Source organism: Malus sylvestris, chromosome 10 (assembly GCF_916048215.2).
Source record: "Malus sylvestris chromosome 10, drMalSylv7.2, whole genome shotgun sequence".
Lineage (NCBI taxonomy): Eukaryota > Viridiplantae > Streptophyta > Magnoliopsida > Rosales > Rosaceae > Malus > Malus sylvestris.
This window is the reverse complement of record NC_062269.1, coordinates 29,526,594-29,545,864: the sequence shown is the minus strand read 5'-3', so window position 1 is coordinate 29,545,864 and position 19,271 is coordinate 29,526,594. Positions and strand designations below refer to the sequence as shown.

General features: G+C 35.9%; 2 protein-coding genes across 2 annotated transcripts; both read left to right on the top strand.

Moving 5' to 3' along the window:
- The first annotated feature begins 6,972 nt into the window (after window positions 1–6,972).
- LOC126585840 (dimethylnonatriene synthase-like) lies at window positions 6,973–10,890 on the top strand. Its single transcript, XM_050250397.1, has 2 exons — window positions 6,973–8,037; window positions 9,998–10,890. The coding sequence occupies exons 1-2, from the start codon at window positions 6,973–6,975 to the stop codon at window positions 10,625–10,627; spliced, it is 1,695 nt and encodes a 564-aa protein (XP_050106354.1). The 3' UTR covers window positions 10,628–10,890.
- A 2,184-nt stretch (window positions 10,891–13,074) lies between these two features.
- Window positions 13,075–15,937, top strand: LOC126584437 (uncharacterized). Its single transcript, XM_050248819.1, has 4 exons — window positions 13,075–13,368; window positions 13,924–15,006; window positions 15,416–15,476; window positions 15,567–15,937. The coding sequence occupies exons 1-4, from the start codon at window positions 13,075–13,077 to the stop codon at window positions 15,935–15,937; spliced, it is 1,809 nt and encodes a 602-aa protein (XP_050104776.1).
- The last annotated feature ends 3,334 nt before the right edge of the window (window positions 15,938–19,271 follow it).

Here is a 19,271-nt window from a genome sequence, read left to right as displayed (position 1 = left end):
CGAATGAGGCATTTCCTTTCTAAGTGGTAGCCCAAAACTCCTTCTTCATATATATTTGTTATGAAAGTTGTTATGCCTAAAGAAGAGGAGGCCTAGACAATTTTTTTTTCGAATTTTTTTTTTATTATTTTCAAATTTTTGGATTTTTGAATTTTTGGGTACCATGAATTGATTTTGCTTCACACTATCTTGATCAAGATAGTGTGAAGCTTTTGAGAATTTGTAGTTGTCCTCCATTGATGAAGCTTTTGTTGGTGAAGTTTTGGAGTTGAAGCTTTTGTTGGGTACCATGAATTGATTTTGCTTCACACTATCTTGATCAAGATAGTGTGAAGCTTTTGAGAATTTGTAGTTGTCCTCCATTGATGAAGCTTTTGTTGGTGAAGCTTTTGTGGTGAAGCTTTGTTGGGTACCACGAATTGATTTTGCTTCACACTATCTTGATCAAGATAGTGTGAAGTTTTTGAGAATTTGTAGTTGTCCTCCATTGATGAAGCTTTGTTGAATTTCCCAATTTTTTTTTTTTTTTTTTTGGGAAACTAGAAATTTGAAAATGTGGGAGAGACAACATATACAAATTTTGCTTCCACATTGTTAAGCAAGAGATTGTGATGCAAGTCACACTTTGTAGTAGTCGAAGGTTTGGATGAACCATATAAATTGAATTTGCTTCGAACAGTCTTGAATTTGCTTTGAACTTTTGAGAATTGTAGTTGCCCTCCATTGATGAAGTTTTTGTTGGCACCATAAATTAGTTTTGCTTCACACTATCTTGATCAAGAATGTGTGAAGCTTTTGAGAATTGTGGTTGAATTCCTTTGATAAAGCTCTTGTTGGCACCATAAATTGGTTTTGCTTCACACTGTCTTGATCAAGAGTGTGTGAAGCTTTTGAGAATTGTGGTTGAACTTATTTGATGAAGTTTTTGTTGGCACCATAAATTGGTTTTACTTCACACTGTCTTGATCAAGAGTGTGTGAAGCTATTGAGAATTGTGGTTGCCCTTCATTGATGAAGCTTTTGTTGGCACCATAAATTGGTTTTGCTTCACACTGTTTTGATCAAGAGTGTGTGAAGCTTTTGAGAATTGTGGTTGAACTCCTTTGATGAAGCTCTTGTTGGCACCATAAATTGGTTTTGCTTCACATTGTCTTGATCAAGAGTGTGTGAAGTTTTTGAGAATTGTGGTTGCCCTCCATTGATGAAGCTCTTGTTGGCACCATAAATTGATTTTGCTTCACACTGTCTTGATCAAAAGTGTGTGAAGTTTTTGAGAATTGTGGTTGAACTCCTTTGATGAAGCTCTTGTTGGCACCATAAATTGGTTTTGTTTCACACTGTCTTGATCAAGAGTGTGTGAAGCTTTTTACGAGTTGTAGTGTTTGCATTTTTACAGAGGGGAAATGTCTGAAGCAGATGCAAGAGGGCTAAATAGCTTGATCTTCGTATGCCATGCACTGAAGTTGTTGTTGGCTTGCAATAAGACTTTGTTGGTGACTATAACTCTTGTTGGGCATAAGTGTTCCCCTAGTTAAGTTGTCAAGCTTGAGGGTTTTTTATTATTTGTGAATGCTAGGAGTTCACATGTACAAGTTGTACCACTCGTCGTCTGGTAGGTGGAATGAATGGTGAGTTGCTTTCATCACTTGGTTGGTGGTACGAAGATGGGTTCCTTCTTCACCTAGTTGGTGGCATGAGTGGCAAGTTGCCAAATGATATTAGAGTACGGGTTGTACATTTCATCACCTGGTTGGTGGCATGAAGGAGAGTACGGGTTGTACATTTTATCACCTAGTTGGTGGCACGAAGATGAGTTCCTTCTTCACCTGGTTGGTGGCATGAGTGGCAAGTTGCCAAATGATATTATAGTACGGGTTGTACATTTCATCACCTGGTTGGTGGCATGAAAATGAGTTTCTTCTTCACCTGGCTAGTGGCATGAGTGGCAAGTTGCCAAATGATATTAAAGTACGGGTTGTACATTTCATCACATGGTTGATGGCATGAAGATGAGTTCTTTCTTCACCTGGTTGGTGGCATGAGTGGCAAGTTGCCAAATGATATTAGAGTACGGGTTGTACATTTCATTACCTGGTTGGTGGTATGAAGGAGAGTACGGGTTGTACATTTCATCACCTGGTTGGTGGCATGAAGATGAGTTCCTTCTTCACATTTCATCACCTGGTTGGTGAGAATAAGGGTAAGGTGTCGAGGCACATTGTAGCAAGTGTCGAAGACACAAAGTATGTTGAACCATTTCGAAGCACAGTTGGCTTATGTATGGATGTGTTAGAATGTATGATGTTTATGTATGAATGTGTTGAAATGTATAATGTTTATGTATGAATGTGTTGGAATGTATGATGTTTATGTTGATTGATATGAGTGATGCTTATGAATATTTTGTTATGCATGAAGGGATCCATGCTTTTGATATGTGAACCATGTTGGTTGTAACACTTAGTATCACATACTTTTTGTCAAAGTATGCATGTTGAAGCTCTGAGTTAGAGTATAAGGGTAGGTCAGCATAGACCAAGTGTTCCAGTGCTAGGAACGTAAAAGACTCAGAAGAAGTTGTCTGAATTCCCTTTTCTTTAAATATTTGCCGAATGGCTTGTGTGACAAAAAATCTCAAGCGGTTGAGAGTCAAAACATTTGTAATGTGTATGCCTTCTTATAATAGCATTTCCTTCAGTACCTAGCCCTCCATTTTGAAAGAGTGAGGCTTGGCCCCATAGTCATAATAGTCAACGGTACGTTCACCCCTATTTGTCTTAATACGAACTTTTATCCCTCTTGTTGTAATGGGCTTGCTGAGATTAAAAAACCTTCCTTTTACTAATAGACAGATACGTTTGGTGACTTAGCGAGTAGCTAAATGAGGCAGGAGATGATGCAATGGGTGTCTGAATGACCAAGATCTCCTCACTTGGTAGAACTTGACTTCCACTTCCCACTTGTTGATAGGGGTTAACCATATGGGGGTTCCCTTGGTATGTCCTTGTTTCGACGGAAGCGTGGATGTAAGCTTGTACCATCACCTCAGAGTAAGTCTTCCAAGTGTTGGCATTGATCATGCACTTGAAGAAACAATCACGTAGGCCTACCGTGAAGGCCTTGAGTGCGGTCTTGTCATCTGCCTCAGCACATCAAGAATACTCATGGTTGAAGCGACCGGTATACTCTCGTAGTGACTCGTCCGGCTTTTGGCGAATAGTGTACAAGTCATCTGTAGAATGCAAGCGATCGGTCTGGAAGATGTGTTGAGAAACAAACAGTTTCCTCAGTTCCTCAAATGAGTCTACTGTCTCAGGTGGAAGACGGCAATACCAGTTTAGAGCTCCGCCAGAAAGGGTGGAGGGGAAGAGAAGACATCGCTCTTTGTTGGTGTGCATCCGATATGCCATGGTGGACTCAAAGAGGTTAAGGTGTTCAATTGGGTCCTCCCTTCCAGTATATAGTTGTAAACCAAGCTTTTGTTTTGTCTTCACTTGAAGGGGGTGTCGATGATCCTCCTTATGAGAGGGTCAGGCCTGGATTGGTTCCAGTCAGGTATCTTGGCCTGACGTTCGGCCTTCAACTTGTTTACTTCTTCAAGGAGCTATAGGACAAGGGGGTCCTGAGTGGAGCCATGTACCACTGGAATTTTTTTTCATAAGTCTCCATCGCCTCTTGGAAGTAGGAAAGTTTGAGTAAGGGCGTGTGGTTTTTTCTTGGACTTACCGTATTGACTTCTAGGGCGAGTATGTCGGAATACCTCAGAGTCCTCTGTACCTTCATGTTCCTCTGAGACCTATTGTTCCTTCCCTAGATTGGCAGCGGGCCTGGGTCGTGGAAGGGGACCGAGTCTTTCAGAAACCCTTGGGTCATTGATATTCGAGCATATGTGGAAGGGATTCTCTCGACGTTGCTTTAAGAAGTCTCAGTAGTCACGATAAACGGCTTTCGATCCTTCCAACCCTTATGCAATGAGGTGTATTCCTCCACTTCTCTTGCTTCAAGTCGAAGCATCTGGGTTGAGAGAAGTCTCATGTTGATCAATGTTTTGATGGTAGCTTACTCCTCATCAAGGATACCCATGTCAAAGGGAGGTGACCCTCCGTGTTGGGGGGTACCCAGATGATGGTTGATGTCCACAGGGGCAACGAGCTCGCGTGTTTGAGTATGCCTAGTTTCGTGGAACGTCTCAAATAGCTTCTCATACTGCTTCTGGAGGACCTCATTCTTCATTGTTATCTTGTTGTTCTGAGCTTCTAGCTCATCAACTTTAGCTTGAAGAGCAACCCTTTTTCCCTCATTCTTTCGTTGTTTCGCACTAGGTGCAAAAGGGGTGTCATTCTGTGTGTTGTGGCTTCCTTCGCTCCCCATGTTGGAGAGGGATGCCTAGTCAAAAAAGAGTGTACGAATGGTGGAAACCAGCTTGGCAAAGCTAAAGAGAGTGGGAATAATTGTCGGTCCCACAGAAGGCGCCAAATGTTGATGCACAAAATCAGTGAGGACTTTGGTACAACAGAAAGTGTTAAGTTTGTGACCTTCGCTAGATTGCTTCAGTCACTAGTGTGGATAAGTATGTAAGTGGATAAAGACAGGGAAGCAAACACAAGATGCACGTGGTTCACCCAGATTGGCTACGTCCACGAAGTAGAGGAGTTCTCATTAATTGTGAAGGGTTTACACAAGTACATAGGTTCAAGCTCTCCTTTAGTGAGTACTAGTGAATGATTTAGTACAAATGACATTATGAAATATTGTGAGATAATGATCTCTATTTATAGAAGAGAGTTTCTAGTTTCATTCTGACATTGACAAGTGTCGTGTTGTGATTAGCTTCTGATTTTGACACGTGTCGTGCTATGATTGGCTTCTGATGTCGACACGTGTTGTGCTATGATTGGTTTCTGGTGTCGACACGTGTCGCGCTGTGATTGGCCTCCTGGTTGGAGGGAAACTCTTCTGGGTCCTTGACGGTATAACGTTGACCGGTGCTCAGTAGTTTCGGGATTGGTCAAGTATGGTACAAACAAATTATAAGAAAAACTAATGAAAATGGCTTGAAAACTTTGAGTTTTAACGATAAAGACAAAATAAAGGGTAAAGTGAATAGTACCAGGATTGACTTTTTAGTGTAAAAATGTGATTTTTCGTTAAAGTGAGCAGTACCGGAAGTTTTTCGTTAAAGTTCCCTTAATTATAACGTTACGTTAATTAGGTAACTTTGGATTGTAAATTTGAACAATTCTAGTTTAACCTTACCTCAGACGTTAAATGTTAACATCTTGTTGTAACATCATTAAGATATAGTGTAATTTTATGTGTTTCCTAGTAATAACCTACATCTATTATTGAATCAGACGTCAATGGTGTAACCATAAACATTGTTATTGTAATTTAATCACATCCAAGTATAACAACTTACCTTTACACTTTAACAGAACATACTCAATATAACTATCAACCTTGTTATAGTAATAATGACGTCATTATGTGTTATTAACTATAACTTTACAACTATTTAATACTATTGTCTAGTGACATTCATCTTTACTTGTCAAGTAAGAGGACTCGGGTTCGATTTTCACCAAAGATGATTGAACATATTATTGCTAGTCCATTGTGAAGCTAAGTTCATCCCCCCTTAGCGTAAATAATATCGTTTGTTAAAAAAAAACTATAACCTTACAGTACTAACGTTCAAATTAAATGATATCAATACCTTTATTTATTTATTAACGGCATCGTAGAATCCTTATAATTCGTGACAAAATTTGTTTCTAAATATAGAAAGTTTAGAATGTATAATAACTTTTTGAAATACTAATAGCAACGCTTTAAAATATATGGGTTTATAGGAATATGGTTTCAGATAAAGAAAAAGAGAAGAAGTAGGTGGTGGAAAAAACTAGAAAGTGAAAATAATTTAAAGTTATCGGTTGTTAGTTTAAACTTTATGTACATTCTTTTTACATTTTTTTTAGAATTATGTTATTCACACATTTTTTTTTACCTTTCATATACTCAGCTCAATTTTCGTACTTCGGATCAAATAAACTGAAGAATATCAAATGACAAAATTAATAAAAAGTGTGAAAGATAAAAATAGGTATGTGAATAACACTATTTTTTTTTTATACATTTTTTATTTCCTCATTTCTCCACTATATTTCTTTGCTTTATCTCTCTAGAGAAATGCTAAGGAGATTTTCTCAAAAATGGAAATCTCTACCACCTCATATTTTTTGCACAATATTTTATAACATTAACACGAAAATTAACATTAAAGTATGAGATTGCAGAAGTTCATAAAGAGTTTCATTTTAAGATAACCTCCTTTAACACTTCTCATCTCTCTAACACGAAATGGAAAATTACAAGGGGACCCCTAAAAACAAAAATATCAATCATTATGAGGTCTTGAACTTTCGTAAAGAGCACTAAAGCTTAGCAAAACAATAAATAAGCCATCTTTCGATAAGATTCATAACTTCATAAGAATGGGGAGCTGCCGTATGCATTGCCCGTAATGGCAAAATAATGGACATGTCAGGAAAGTCCTACTCTACTAGATAAGGACCGACAAGTAAGAACTCTTTATTTTATTAAGATTTGAAAAATATATTTTGTTCATTCAACACCCAAAAAATAAAATAAAATAAATCTACTAGGCATCACGGGCAACTGGGCAAGTGGATCTGATTGAAAATATTGATCTGAAAAGTTTAAAATTATAAAACTTTTATCGCATTTTTTTATATTATATTTGCATTTTCTTTTTAATTGAGATGAAACTCACATGTAGTGGTGAGTCCTATTTTTATTAAAAAGATAGTACAAATATGCTATAAAAAATGTAATAAGTGTAACATTACTCTTAAAATTGACATTACTTCATATAAACCCACTTATTTCCAAATAAAATAAAGAAAAAAATAAACCCACTTACAACCTATAAATACACACAAAATCTAAGATATGATCATCCTACGCACATTTCATCCTCATATATCTCCCACCATGAATGATTTCATTTCTCCAGCCCACAAAATCATTAACACAATATTAGCTTTGCTGCTGGTTCTCTGTGGTACATTGAGAATAATCGCAGCATACACTAAGCAAAAGAAGAGGAATATCATCAACAACACAAAGACAGAAACCATGTCGTTGCCCAAAGTCCCTCAACCCACAGAAGCATGGCCTGTCATAGGTCACCTCCATCTCCTACATGGCAAAGACCCTGTTGCCCTAATCCTTGGCGCCATGGCAGATAAACTCGGTCCAATCTACTCACTCAAGCTTGGTCCGCACCAAGTAGTGGTTGTGCTGAGCGCTTGGGAACAAGTAAAAGAACGCTTCACAAAAAACGACATTGTTTTTGCCACACGACCGACTACAGCAGCCGGCAAATACTTGGGTTACAACAACGCCATTTTTGCCTTAGCCCCGTACGGATCCTACTGGCGCGACATCCGGAAGTTAGCTACTCAGGAGTTTCTGTCAGCCCAAAAAGTTGAAATGCTTAGTCACGTCCGAGCCGAAGAAGTTGACTCGTTTATAAAGAAATTGTTCGATGTGGTGGGATCATCAGGCCTCACCACATCGCCCACTACTTCTCCAGTGGTGGTGCATTTAAGCGAGTTAGTGGAGCACTTGATGTTCAACATTAGCGTGAGGCTAATTGCCGGGAAGAGATTTTCGGATGGCGAATACAATGAAAAAGGCAGTGAGGCTTGGCGTTTCGAAAAGGCTATGCAGGAGGCTATGCATCTCCTTGGCAATTTTGTCTGGTCGGATGCTATGCCATGTTTTGAATGGCTGGACAGCTTGTTTGGGCCTGTGAGTTCCATGAAACGCACGTTTAAGGAACTTGACTCTGTGCTTAGCAGCTGGCTTGACGAACATCGTTCTCAAGAAGGCAAGACCGGTAATAGCACCAGAGTCGAAAGTGACTTGATGGATGCGATGATATCCAACTTTGAAGAGGATGCTGTCATTTCTGGCCATAGCTGTGATAACGTCGTCAAAGCAACATCACTTGTAAGTTAATTTGGTTTATATTACATATCAAGGAACACCCTATGTAGTATTATATAGACTTGAGACATGGCTTTAGCGTTCAAATCCACCCACGATATTTACAAGTTTCAATATCTTAACTCTTTAATTAAACACGTACGAAATGTGATTTATATATTTCGTAAACTTGTCACACTATATCATTAACTGTTACACTTACACAATAATTTCCTTATAATATTCAGCGTGCTTTAAAATATTTTATACAGTGGAGCATAATAGATTTTTCAGATTTTCACTTACACAATGCTAGTTCTATCCAATGATTATAAATATATGGGTTTTATCACAAATAGTCCATGAAATTGACCTTTACCATCAAGATGGTCCATGAAATTGAAAATTAATCAATAAAGTCTCTGAAAATAGGTGTCGCAAATTAATGTTGTCATTTCATCACAATTATGTTAAAAATTCTGTTAAGTACTGATGTGGCACATAAATAGGTTCCATAAGTCTTTTTTTCTCACAAATGGTCCTTGAAATTGACCTGCAGCATCAAAATGGTTCCTGAAATTGATCAACGACATTAAAATGGTCCCTTAAATAGAAAATTAACTGATGTAGTTAATTATAAACAACTAGTTAATTATAAAATGAGATATTTTGGATGCGGTCCCTAATCCTTAACATTCTTTGACTAAAACCTTAATGATATTCAAAGTTTGATCAAAGTCCCTTGACTTTGTACACATCATTATATTACAATTAATATTTATAGTTTTATAGTTTTGACATTAATTGTTTGATATTTTATGAGATTTATAATCCTATAAATTTAAAATCCCTCATTATAATACTATTAGAAATGGTTACAATAAAAAAATTCAAACATTTTGATTGAATAAATGGATAAAAACTATGTAAAAATAAGAAATAATAAATAGCAAAAGAATGTATCCATAGTGTTAAAAAAACTGGTACATTTCACATGTAACAAAGTGGTACATTAATAAAGAAGAATGGGTACATTATAAATAAATTAGGGTACATATAAAAGATTAAAAAATTATGAGTAAAAATTAATTTTTAAAAACATATAGGCGCTAAAAGAAATTAATACATGGGTACAAAATAAAACTAAAAAGAAAATACTACAAATTTAAAAAAATGTTGCAAATTAAAAGTGGGTACAAACTAAAAATATAAATATATGATACAAGGTTTAGGCATAAAACATAAATATACCATATGTAATTTTCTTATCATTGATTAAATATACAATGTCACATGACGGTATATACATGGGTGCAAATACAAATAAAACTTTAAAAAATATGGGCACAAAAAGAAACTAATATATGGGTACAAATTAAAAATGAAAAAAAAAATGGTACAAATTAAAAATAGGTACAAACTAAAAAAATATATATATATGATAAAAATTTAGCCATAAATATAAATATACTAATTGTAACATTTTTAACACTAAAGAAATATATTTAAAAATAAAAATATTTTATTATTCAAATAATTAATGATGTTATTAATATCCAAGGACCTTGATCAAAAATTGAAAATGAATAGTATCTTAATCAATGGAGTAGCAAAAAGAAGGATGTGAACCTAATTTCTCCTTATAAATTACTCCCTTGAGATTTGAGGTTACTTTAAAAAGAGGCCCAAGTATTTAAATATGTTCAATTTTATTACTTGAGATATTAATCTGTTAATTAACCATTGAGGTCACACTATTATTTGGGTCTTCCGCTAACTGATTTGTGGCAAAATGCGAGCCTACGTATAAAACTGAATGGGCCCATTTTTTAATTTTCGCCACACATGCGGCTATCGAAATGACTAAACAATTTGACGTCTTGCATGGTTGCATCCTGATCCCTCACTTGGTCATCCCTCAACATTAAGTATTATTCTTTAAAACATTATTTCTCTATTTTGTTTTGTCTTCCTTAATTGGCAGATTCTCATCATAGGTGGCACAGAAAGCACATCTGTTGCACTAACATGGGCACTCTCCTTACTACTCAACAACCCAAGTGCCCTAAAATCTGCCCAACAAGAATTGGACATCAACGTAGGAAGTGACAGATGGGTTCAAGAATCCGACCTCCCAAAGCTCAAATACCTCCAAGCAATTGTCAAAGAAACCCTACGGTTATACCCGTCTGTCCCAATCACCGTCCACGAGGGCATGGAGGATTCTCATCTCTCGGGTTACTTTGTCCCCAAAGGCACCCGTATAGTGGTCAACTTATGGAAATTGCACCGGGACCCGCGCGTGTGGGCCAACCCTTGTGAGTTTCACCCTGAGAGGTTCTTGACCGACCATGCTGACGTGGACTATTTCAAGGGTTTTGAGTACATTCCCTTTAGCTCGGGCAGAAGGTCGTGCCCTGGTGCCACACTAGGGTTGCATGTGGTTCAGTTGGTTCTGGCTCGTTTGGTTCAGGGGTTTCATATGAGCAGCGTGGGTGATGAGCCGGTGGATATGCGTGAAAGGGTGGGTCTTGCCCTTATGAAAGAAAATCCACTTGAGGCTTTTCTTGCTCCACGCCTTCCTCTTTACCTCTACGGTTCTACCTATGAATGACAGTGTCTTTAAACGTACAACCTCATGGTTTTACATGGCAATTAACTTCGAAGTTATTCTGCATGTTGAAACTTGAACCCTGATGCTGGCATGCATTAGTTCATATATATTATTAATATTTATATGATCCAAATATATAGCACTATATCAACACTCTTGTTGTGTAAAGTGAAAAATAAGGTTTGATGAATATGTATGACTCGTATAGGGAGGCTTCAATCAGTTATGTATTTATTCCAAATAAAAAAAAAGTTTGATTGATTTTTTAGATTAATATTTCTTTCTTTCCTTCATTTCTCTTGAATTAAACTGATAATTATGCTAGAATTGCTAACCACATTTATGCAATATGCATGCACAATAGGTAGATTTCGAGAACTTACATTTTTTTTCTTGATAAAAAATACATAAAAATAGTTGCACTCTGGAGGTTGTCAATATGATGTTTATTACATTTGATAGGTGAACATTTCACTTTCACCTTTGCACATTATAGACATTAATTGTTGCCCGCCACCCTACATGCATTTGAGAGTGCATTGTAAAATCTGCCACTACTACGTTAAATACTTTGCGCGACAAGGCAGTATTTGTTGCGCAAAGCATTTCCAGGTCGCACAAAACCTATGGCGACACAGAAATCGTCGCGCAAAGGTCGTGAAGAAAGACCTTGCGCGACGAAGAGTGCAGTTTTGTCGCGCAGCAAAATGATTGCACGACGAAACATGGAAGACGCGTGTGGTTTTGCATGATGACATATCTTCGTCGCGCAAGTGTAATTTTTAATAAAAAAAAAAATTAATAAATAGTATAAATAGAATGTTATTAAAAAATATATTTCATACAATTGACAAAAAAAAAATTAATGAATAGAAAAACAATTTATTCATAATATAAATAAAAAAGTACGTACAAATTAAAAGTTTAAAAAGAAAGCGGGAAAAAAAACTACGAAAAAAATGAGGCATAATCTATGGGCAAGTCATTCGGAGTTGCTTGGTAATCTTGTTGCTGGAAGGGGCTGGGGTTGGGGACGGGGTCGGAGGTCGACGGGTTTGATTGTTGTGTATGCTCGGGGTGGAGGGGCTCTGATGATGGTGGTGCAAAAAAATCGGGGAGACGGATCCCTGAGGAATTGTACAATCAAGGACATCTAAGTCTTGTACGATGCAAGCTCACTCCTCAACCCAGCGACTTCCTGCGTCAAAGCCATAACCTCGCCCTTCGACTGCGAGGATGAAGAGGCTCCACTCTCCCGTAGCCTGGTATTTCCCATCCCCCTATAATATGTCCCTGGCCTCTGACCGAAAATATGGTCCAACGCCTCTATAAGGATGTGAAACCCCGCATCTTCTGGGGGATCCATAGACTCGATCAGCGTGTCCGGGGGAAGCTAGGAGGCGGACTCCTGAATGACTGACTGAGCCTTCTCCACCATAATCGCCTATGAAATAAAACATGGAATATTAATAGCAAAAAATTTGAAATAATTAGTATAAATCTTTAATGCATAAGAAATTAATTACATGAAGGGATTCGGTCAACTCATCCCCGGACCAAACATAAATGTTAGAAAGGCGTCGATCTCCGGGAATTTTGAACCCCTTGGAATAGAAAAAGATAAGGAAAATATTAGTACGGAAACAAAAAAAATGAAAATTATTAGTGACATTTTAAAATTGGAAATGAAAGCTTTAATATATACCTTCCACCGTGTGTCCATCCTATATGAGAAATGCCTCGAACCTGAATGGTGGAGAAAAGTCTTCTTATCCTGATTGATCTTGTTTGCCTTCGCCTTCTTCTGTTATACACAAAATAAACATATTAGTTGTAATATTTAAAGAAAAAAAAGTAATAAACATTAGTAAAAATTTTAAAAAGTAAAATGAAAAAAGTCTTATTTAAAAATGCACCACATAGCCCGGCTCCTGAAAATGACCGGAGAGCCAAACCCAACTATCTTCTCGATCCTCAAACTCCTTCGGGTAACCCTCCTCAATAGCGACCTGCATATCATCAAACATCTCGAAATACTAGTGCAGGTCACTCTTCCACTACTTGTAACATTTAGAGAAGAGCCGATTGAGGTACGCCAACGTGTCGTCATTGATGTTATTGAAATTGTAGTTTGTTTGCAATGTAACAAATATTACGAAAGTATTAGTAATAAAAAACATTAATAAATATAAATATATAAATTTTACATGAAAGACATTAAGGTAGATCCAACTTCCATGACTCAACTAAGACCAATTAGTTTGTGTAATGTGATTTACAAAATCTGTTCCAAAGTGCTTACAAATAGACTGAAAGTGGTATTGCCGGATATCATTTCTCCCTCCCAAAGTGCTTTTATTGTTGGAAGATTAATTTCTGATAATTGTTTGGTAGCTTCGGAAATTGCACATTTTATGAAGCGGAAGAATAATGGTTGGAATGATGTGATGGCTCTGAAACTGGACATTAGTAAAGCTTGTGACCGCATCGAATGGTCTTTTCTTGAACATATTATGCAAAGGTTGGGTTTTGCCGATGAGTGGATTACTTGGATCATGCAGTGTATCATGACAGTCTCCTATTCCTTCAAGCTCAATGGGGAGCCTATAAGTTTTGTCCAACCTAAACGGGGTATACGGCAAGGGGATCTGTTATCCCCGTTCTTGTTTGTGATTTGTGCAGAAGGTTTATCGGCATTGTTGGATGAGGGGGAGTCCCAAGGTCGGATTAAAGGTATAAAGGTATGTAATGATGCGCAAAGTATTAATTGTTGAAAAAACATTTAGAGTACACAACTCTAACACAAGTGTTGGAGAGACAACACAAGTAAACAAATTACTTGTATTACACTCACAAAATATTACAACACACAAACTCTCAAAGACACTCTAGAAGCAATGACACTCACACACTTTCTAGAGACAAACTCTATATCACTCACACTCCCCACAAGACTACTCTTACTTCTCACTCTCACTTGGTTGCCTTCTTGATTACTTGGTTACAAGGTTCTTAGCAACACACACACACACACACACACACACCTATTTGCCAACTACAATTGCCCACCGCCTTTACGCTTTGCATGGCAGCCACACAATTGTTATAATAGCTAGACAGTTCTAGCTTGTTCCCACCGACACACTTATGCTAGAAGATTCTAGCATATGCATGTTTTCTCCTTTGTTTCTTCATCATGGGCCAGTCCTTCTTATTTGGGCTGGTGTTGTACTTTTAACATTAATCATCTTCTCTTTGTGGATGATAGTTTTATTTTTGCAAGAAGTACATTACAGGATTGTTGTGAACTAAAGAATGTCCTACATACTTATGAATTGGCCTCGGGGCATGCTGTTAATTTGTCCAAAAGTTGTGTGTCGTTTAGTGCAAATGTGAATGAAGTGGATGCCCAGGTGCTTGCTGATTGCTTGGGTATGAATAGAGTTAATTATCATGATCGTTATCTTGGATTATCGATGTACACCGGTAAGTCTAAGAAACAGACATTTGCTTATATCAAAGATCGCCTTTGGAAAAAATTGAATGGATGGCGTGGGAGTTTGTTAAGCAATGCTGGTAAGGAGATCTTAATTAAAATTGTCGCCCAGGCGGTACCGTTGTATACCATGCAGACTTTCTTGCTTCCGAAGACGTTATGTGATGAGTTGAATAAGATGGTTGCCCAATTTTGGTGGGGGAAAGAGGTTGGAAAGCGACGTATTCACTGGGTGAGTTGGAAGAAGATGTGCAAGCCTAAAAGTGAGGGAGGGTTGGGATTTAAAGATTTGTATGCTTTTAATCTTGCTTTGCTAGCTAAGCAAGGTTGGAGGATCATTCAACAACTAAATTCTCTTGTGGCCCACCTGTTTAAAGCTCGGTATTTCCCTGATATGGAATTTTTAATAGCTCCTGTAAAATCAAATTCTTCATTCTGTTGGAGAAGCATTACAACAGCTAGAGTGTTGATTCAACGTGGGGCTAGATGGAGGGTAGGTGATGGATTGCAGATTGAGATTTGGGGGGATAGCTGGTTGCCGAGGGATAATTATGCTAAAGTGTTGAGTCCGGTACCTGTAGGAGTCCATCATAACCTCACGGTTACATCTTTAATGGTGGAGACGAATAGGTTACGATGGAATATGCAGGTGGTATCACAAATGTTCTTTCCTGAAGAAGCCAATCTAATTTTCAGTATTCCTTTGAGTTTATTTAATCCACCTGATAAGTTAATTTGGATTAAAGAACCTCAAGGGAACTTTACAACAAAGAGTGCATACTTCGTTGCTCGGACTTGTAGTGAAATTTGTGGAGATATTCCAGGCCATTCCGAGATTTCGACAGAGATTAAATTATTATGGAAGGCATTATGGCGTGCTAAAGTACCAGGGAAAGTCAAAATCTGTATTTGAAGGAGTTGCTTGGATGCTTTGCCGACTTGAGTTAATTTGCGGATTAAAAAGGTACTTATGGATGATTGTTGTGTTTTCTATGGTAATGAACCGGAAATGATTGAACATATAATGTTGAGGTGTTCCCATGCTAAAGCGATATGGTCCTCTAGCCCCTTGGGATCACAATCTATGCAACACGGAGATATGGGGTTAAAAGGTTGGTTGGCTCGTGTGGCTTCCAATATATCAAGGGAGAGCTTTGACTTAGTGCTTGTTATGCTATGGAATATTTGGAAAGCTCGTAATGAGCTGTTTTGGAAGGGTTCGGTGTTGCCACCATAGGATATTCCAATAAAATCACATACTTGGCTCATTTAAAAAGTGGAACGTGTTACAGCCTAAGCCTAAGTCTCTAGATGTACAGAAATGGAGGAAGCCGGACGAAGGTTGGCTAAAATGTAATTTTGATGGCGCGTGGGATGAACATGGAGCCGTATAAGGAGTGGGAATTGTTCTCCGCGATGGTGCTAGGGAGTTTGTTGCTGCAGCGGCACTTAAAGTGGAGGGAATTTCATTACCTTTGTTGGCTGAAACTATTGCAGCCCGTGAAGCTGCCTTGTTTGTACAACAATGGAAGCTGCAAAAGGTCATTTTGGAAGGTGATGCCCTGTTGGTAATTGCTGCCATTCAGAATGATTTGGATGTGAATCATGGACCTCTTGGGCATGTCTTGTCTGATATACATTTGCTTTTACAACCGTTCCAACAGTGGAAGGCACACTTTGTGCGACGAGATGCTAATACTGTGGCTCATTGGCTAGCTCGCAGAGGTTTAACTTTGGAGCAATCAGTTTCATGGTTTGAAGAACCCCCTGATGTAATTGTTGATTTACTTTTGGAATATAATTTGAACTCTTAATTTAGTTGGTGTTGGATGCTCTTTTTCCCTTCATTCAAGTTTTATGTCCCGGGAAGGTTTTTATTAAGGCTCATTGTTAGCACTCTTTCCATTTGCTTGTACGTTGTTCCACCATGAAATGAATATCGTACTTGATTTCAAAAATCCATTGACTAGATTCCACATCAGCAAATTCATTAATTATGTTTGACTTCACATATTAAAAAAATTTCGGATGCCTAAAATACCCCTATTTGAATTTTATTTTATTTATAAACCCTATTTGAATGTTTGATGTACATAATTAATGTCATGCGGATGGATGGTAAGGGAGAATTAATGATTTTACAAAAAAAAAAAAACATTAATGTTATAAATTCATTGTGTAATATATAATAACATAAAACGTGTCTAATATATGTTATTATACATGCTTAATTAAGTCAATAAAATTATATTTTACATATTAATGTAGCTAAATTATTTCACACACACACACACATATATATATAATGCCTGATATATGTAAAATTCATGCAAAATAATTTACCTACAAAAAAAAAAACATTTGATTCAAATAGTGCACCTACGATTAAAAATTTAAAATGTTAGATTGCTTAAAAAAAGAAAAATAATATACCCATTATATGTAAAATACCTGAAAAATAATTTACCTACATAATAACAAACCCATATATGAAAAATACATGCAAACTAATATATCTTATAAATTCATTGTTTAAGTTTTAAAAGAAACAACGTTTCTACTAGTTTTTTTTTTTTCCAAAAATAAAGTACCTATTATTTAATTTTTACGAAAATTGTGTACCTATTGTGTAATTTAAAAAAAAATTACATATTTTTTATTTTTTTTATGAAAATAATGTAACTATTGTTTAGTTTTTACAAGAAACAATGTATCTACTAGTTTATTTTTACCTTCTTTTTTTTTAATTTTCACAAGTTAATGTATCTACTTTTTCAATAGAATGTATATTGAACTAATTAGATTTGGATGAGGCAATTTCACATGAAAGAAGAAAAGAACTTAATCTTCTTTTCTTTTTTTTTTAATTAAAAGCAAAAAAAAACTTAAACTAATTGAATGTTGTTGACAAACAAAAGACAATAAATTAAAAGTCTACAAAAAAAACCGTAATAGCCATATTAATGTTGGTGGCATGGTGTTGTAAATAAATTTAAATGTATGAACATCTTTTATCTTACATGGCATCAAATTCAAAATTTGGGTTTTATTTAGATGTTTTAATATAGATGAGTTTATGTCTAGAGTTCAACAGTTGTAAGAGGCTAAATCTAAAGCACCCCTTATTTTTATTTATGATTCAAACAATACACATAGTAATATAAAAAAAAAGAAGTTACAATTAGTTTTTAGTTAAAATTCGTGTCAAGCATAATTTACTGGAGGTGCAAAATTAATTTATTATCATTTTACAGTTTAATAGTAATTAAGATGGATGGCACAGTTAATGGCAGCATCCCATCTTAGGGGAACACTTCATTATTTGCTTTGCTTTGCTTTGCCAACAACTGCATTGAAACACGTACGACAAATGATTGCCCTCCAGGCCAACACCAATCTAATGTGGAGAATGGCAATTATGCATACGCTTGGACGAAAATAAAAAGGTAATGCTAGAGAGATTAAATTTAGAGATTAAATTTGCAAACTAAATTATGTATCACCAATAGAAATGAGCACGTTTATCAACGTTTAAGTAATAAATCAATCATGAACTTCCATGTCCTTTAGTTTTTAAAACTTTGTCTACAAATTTAGTCTCCCTATTATTATTCAAAATAAAATATATGGGAAGGTAGATTCAATTGTTCAGTTCATCTTGAGCTGCGTTAACTTGTAGATTGTACAGCATGCAGATCATGCAGTGGATTAGGAGGCAGTTGTTTGGTTTTGGTTTCAGAAAACCTTACAACGTGCAAACGTCTTCGGAAATTAAGTAATTTTAGAACATATATACGATGCCTAAAAATCAAGGGTAGTATTTAACAAGTAAGGAAAGTAAAGATTTATGACCATATATCAATCAGCAGATTCGCACATGCAAATTACATGAACAATTAATAAAACTTTGTCCAAAAAAAAAAAAAAACAATTTTAGTGAATCAATTTGTTGTTAGGCACATGCTGTTAACACATTAGATGATCTACATATATGATAGGTAGTATCCCTTAGGCCTGGCAATTCCTGACACGACCCGATAATCCGACACGACAAGACACAAAATTAACAGGTGTTCGGGTCGACACGATAACGAATTGGGTCGTTATCGGGTAACCCGATAAGTACCTGTTAAGATAACTGGTTGGTTCGGGTATACACGTGGGTAACACGATACACGATAAGCAGAATATTATAATTTTATAACCCTAAAAAATACCATAATTTTATATATATATATATATATATATATTAAATTAACTATAATAATTATATATACTATAATAATTATACCCCCAAAATATTAACTATAATAATTATATATATATATATATAATTTTAAATTAAATTTTATACCCCTAAAAACTATAATAATTATACGTATATAATAAATAGATTTAAATCTACTTAATAAATATATATATACCATTGAACTTGATGGGATACAAATTATACGAAACTAATTTCAACGATCCAACCGTCAAACGTACATAATAAATAGATTTAAATCTACTTAATAAATATATATATACCATTGAACTTGATGGGATACAAATTATACGAAACTAATTTCAACGATCCAACCGTCAAACTTGTTTGTATATGCTTCGAGATTGCATCGTTAAAAAATAAAAAAAAAACAAACATTCATAGATCAAGTAACCGAACAAAACTTTTCAACGGTTATAAAACGAAAAATCACGATTTAACTGTTATTTTAACTCTGATTTTTATGATTTTTTACAGCTACACTCCTTGACCCTATATGAATATAATGAATGAATTCGATCTTCAATTTAAAATATTTACACTAGTAGTATGAATAAACTCTTAAGTGTTAGTGAATCTATTGTTTTGATGGGATACGCATTCTACGAAATTAGTTTCAACGATCCAACCGTCAAACATGTTTGTATATACTTCGAGATTGCATACACCAAAAATTACAAAAAACAAACATTCAGAGATTAAGTAACCGAACAAAACTTTTTGACGGTTATAAAACGAAAAATCACGATTTAACGGTTATTTTAACTCCGATTTTGATGATTTTTTACATCTACACTCCTTAACCTTATATGAATACAATGAATGAATTCGATCTTCAATTTAAAATATTTACACTAGTGGATACCACAAAATCTTATGTT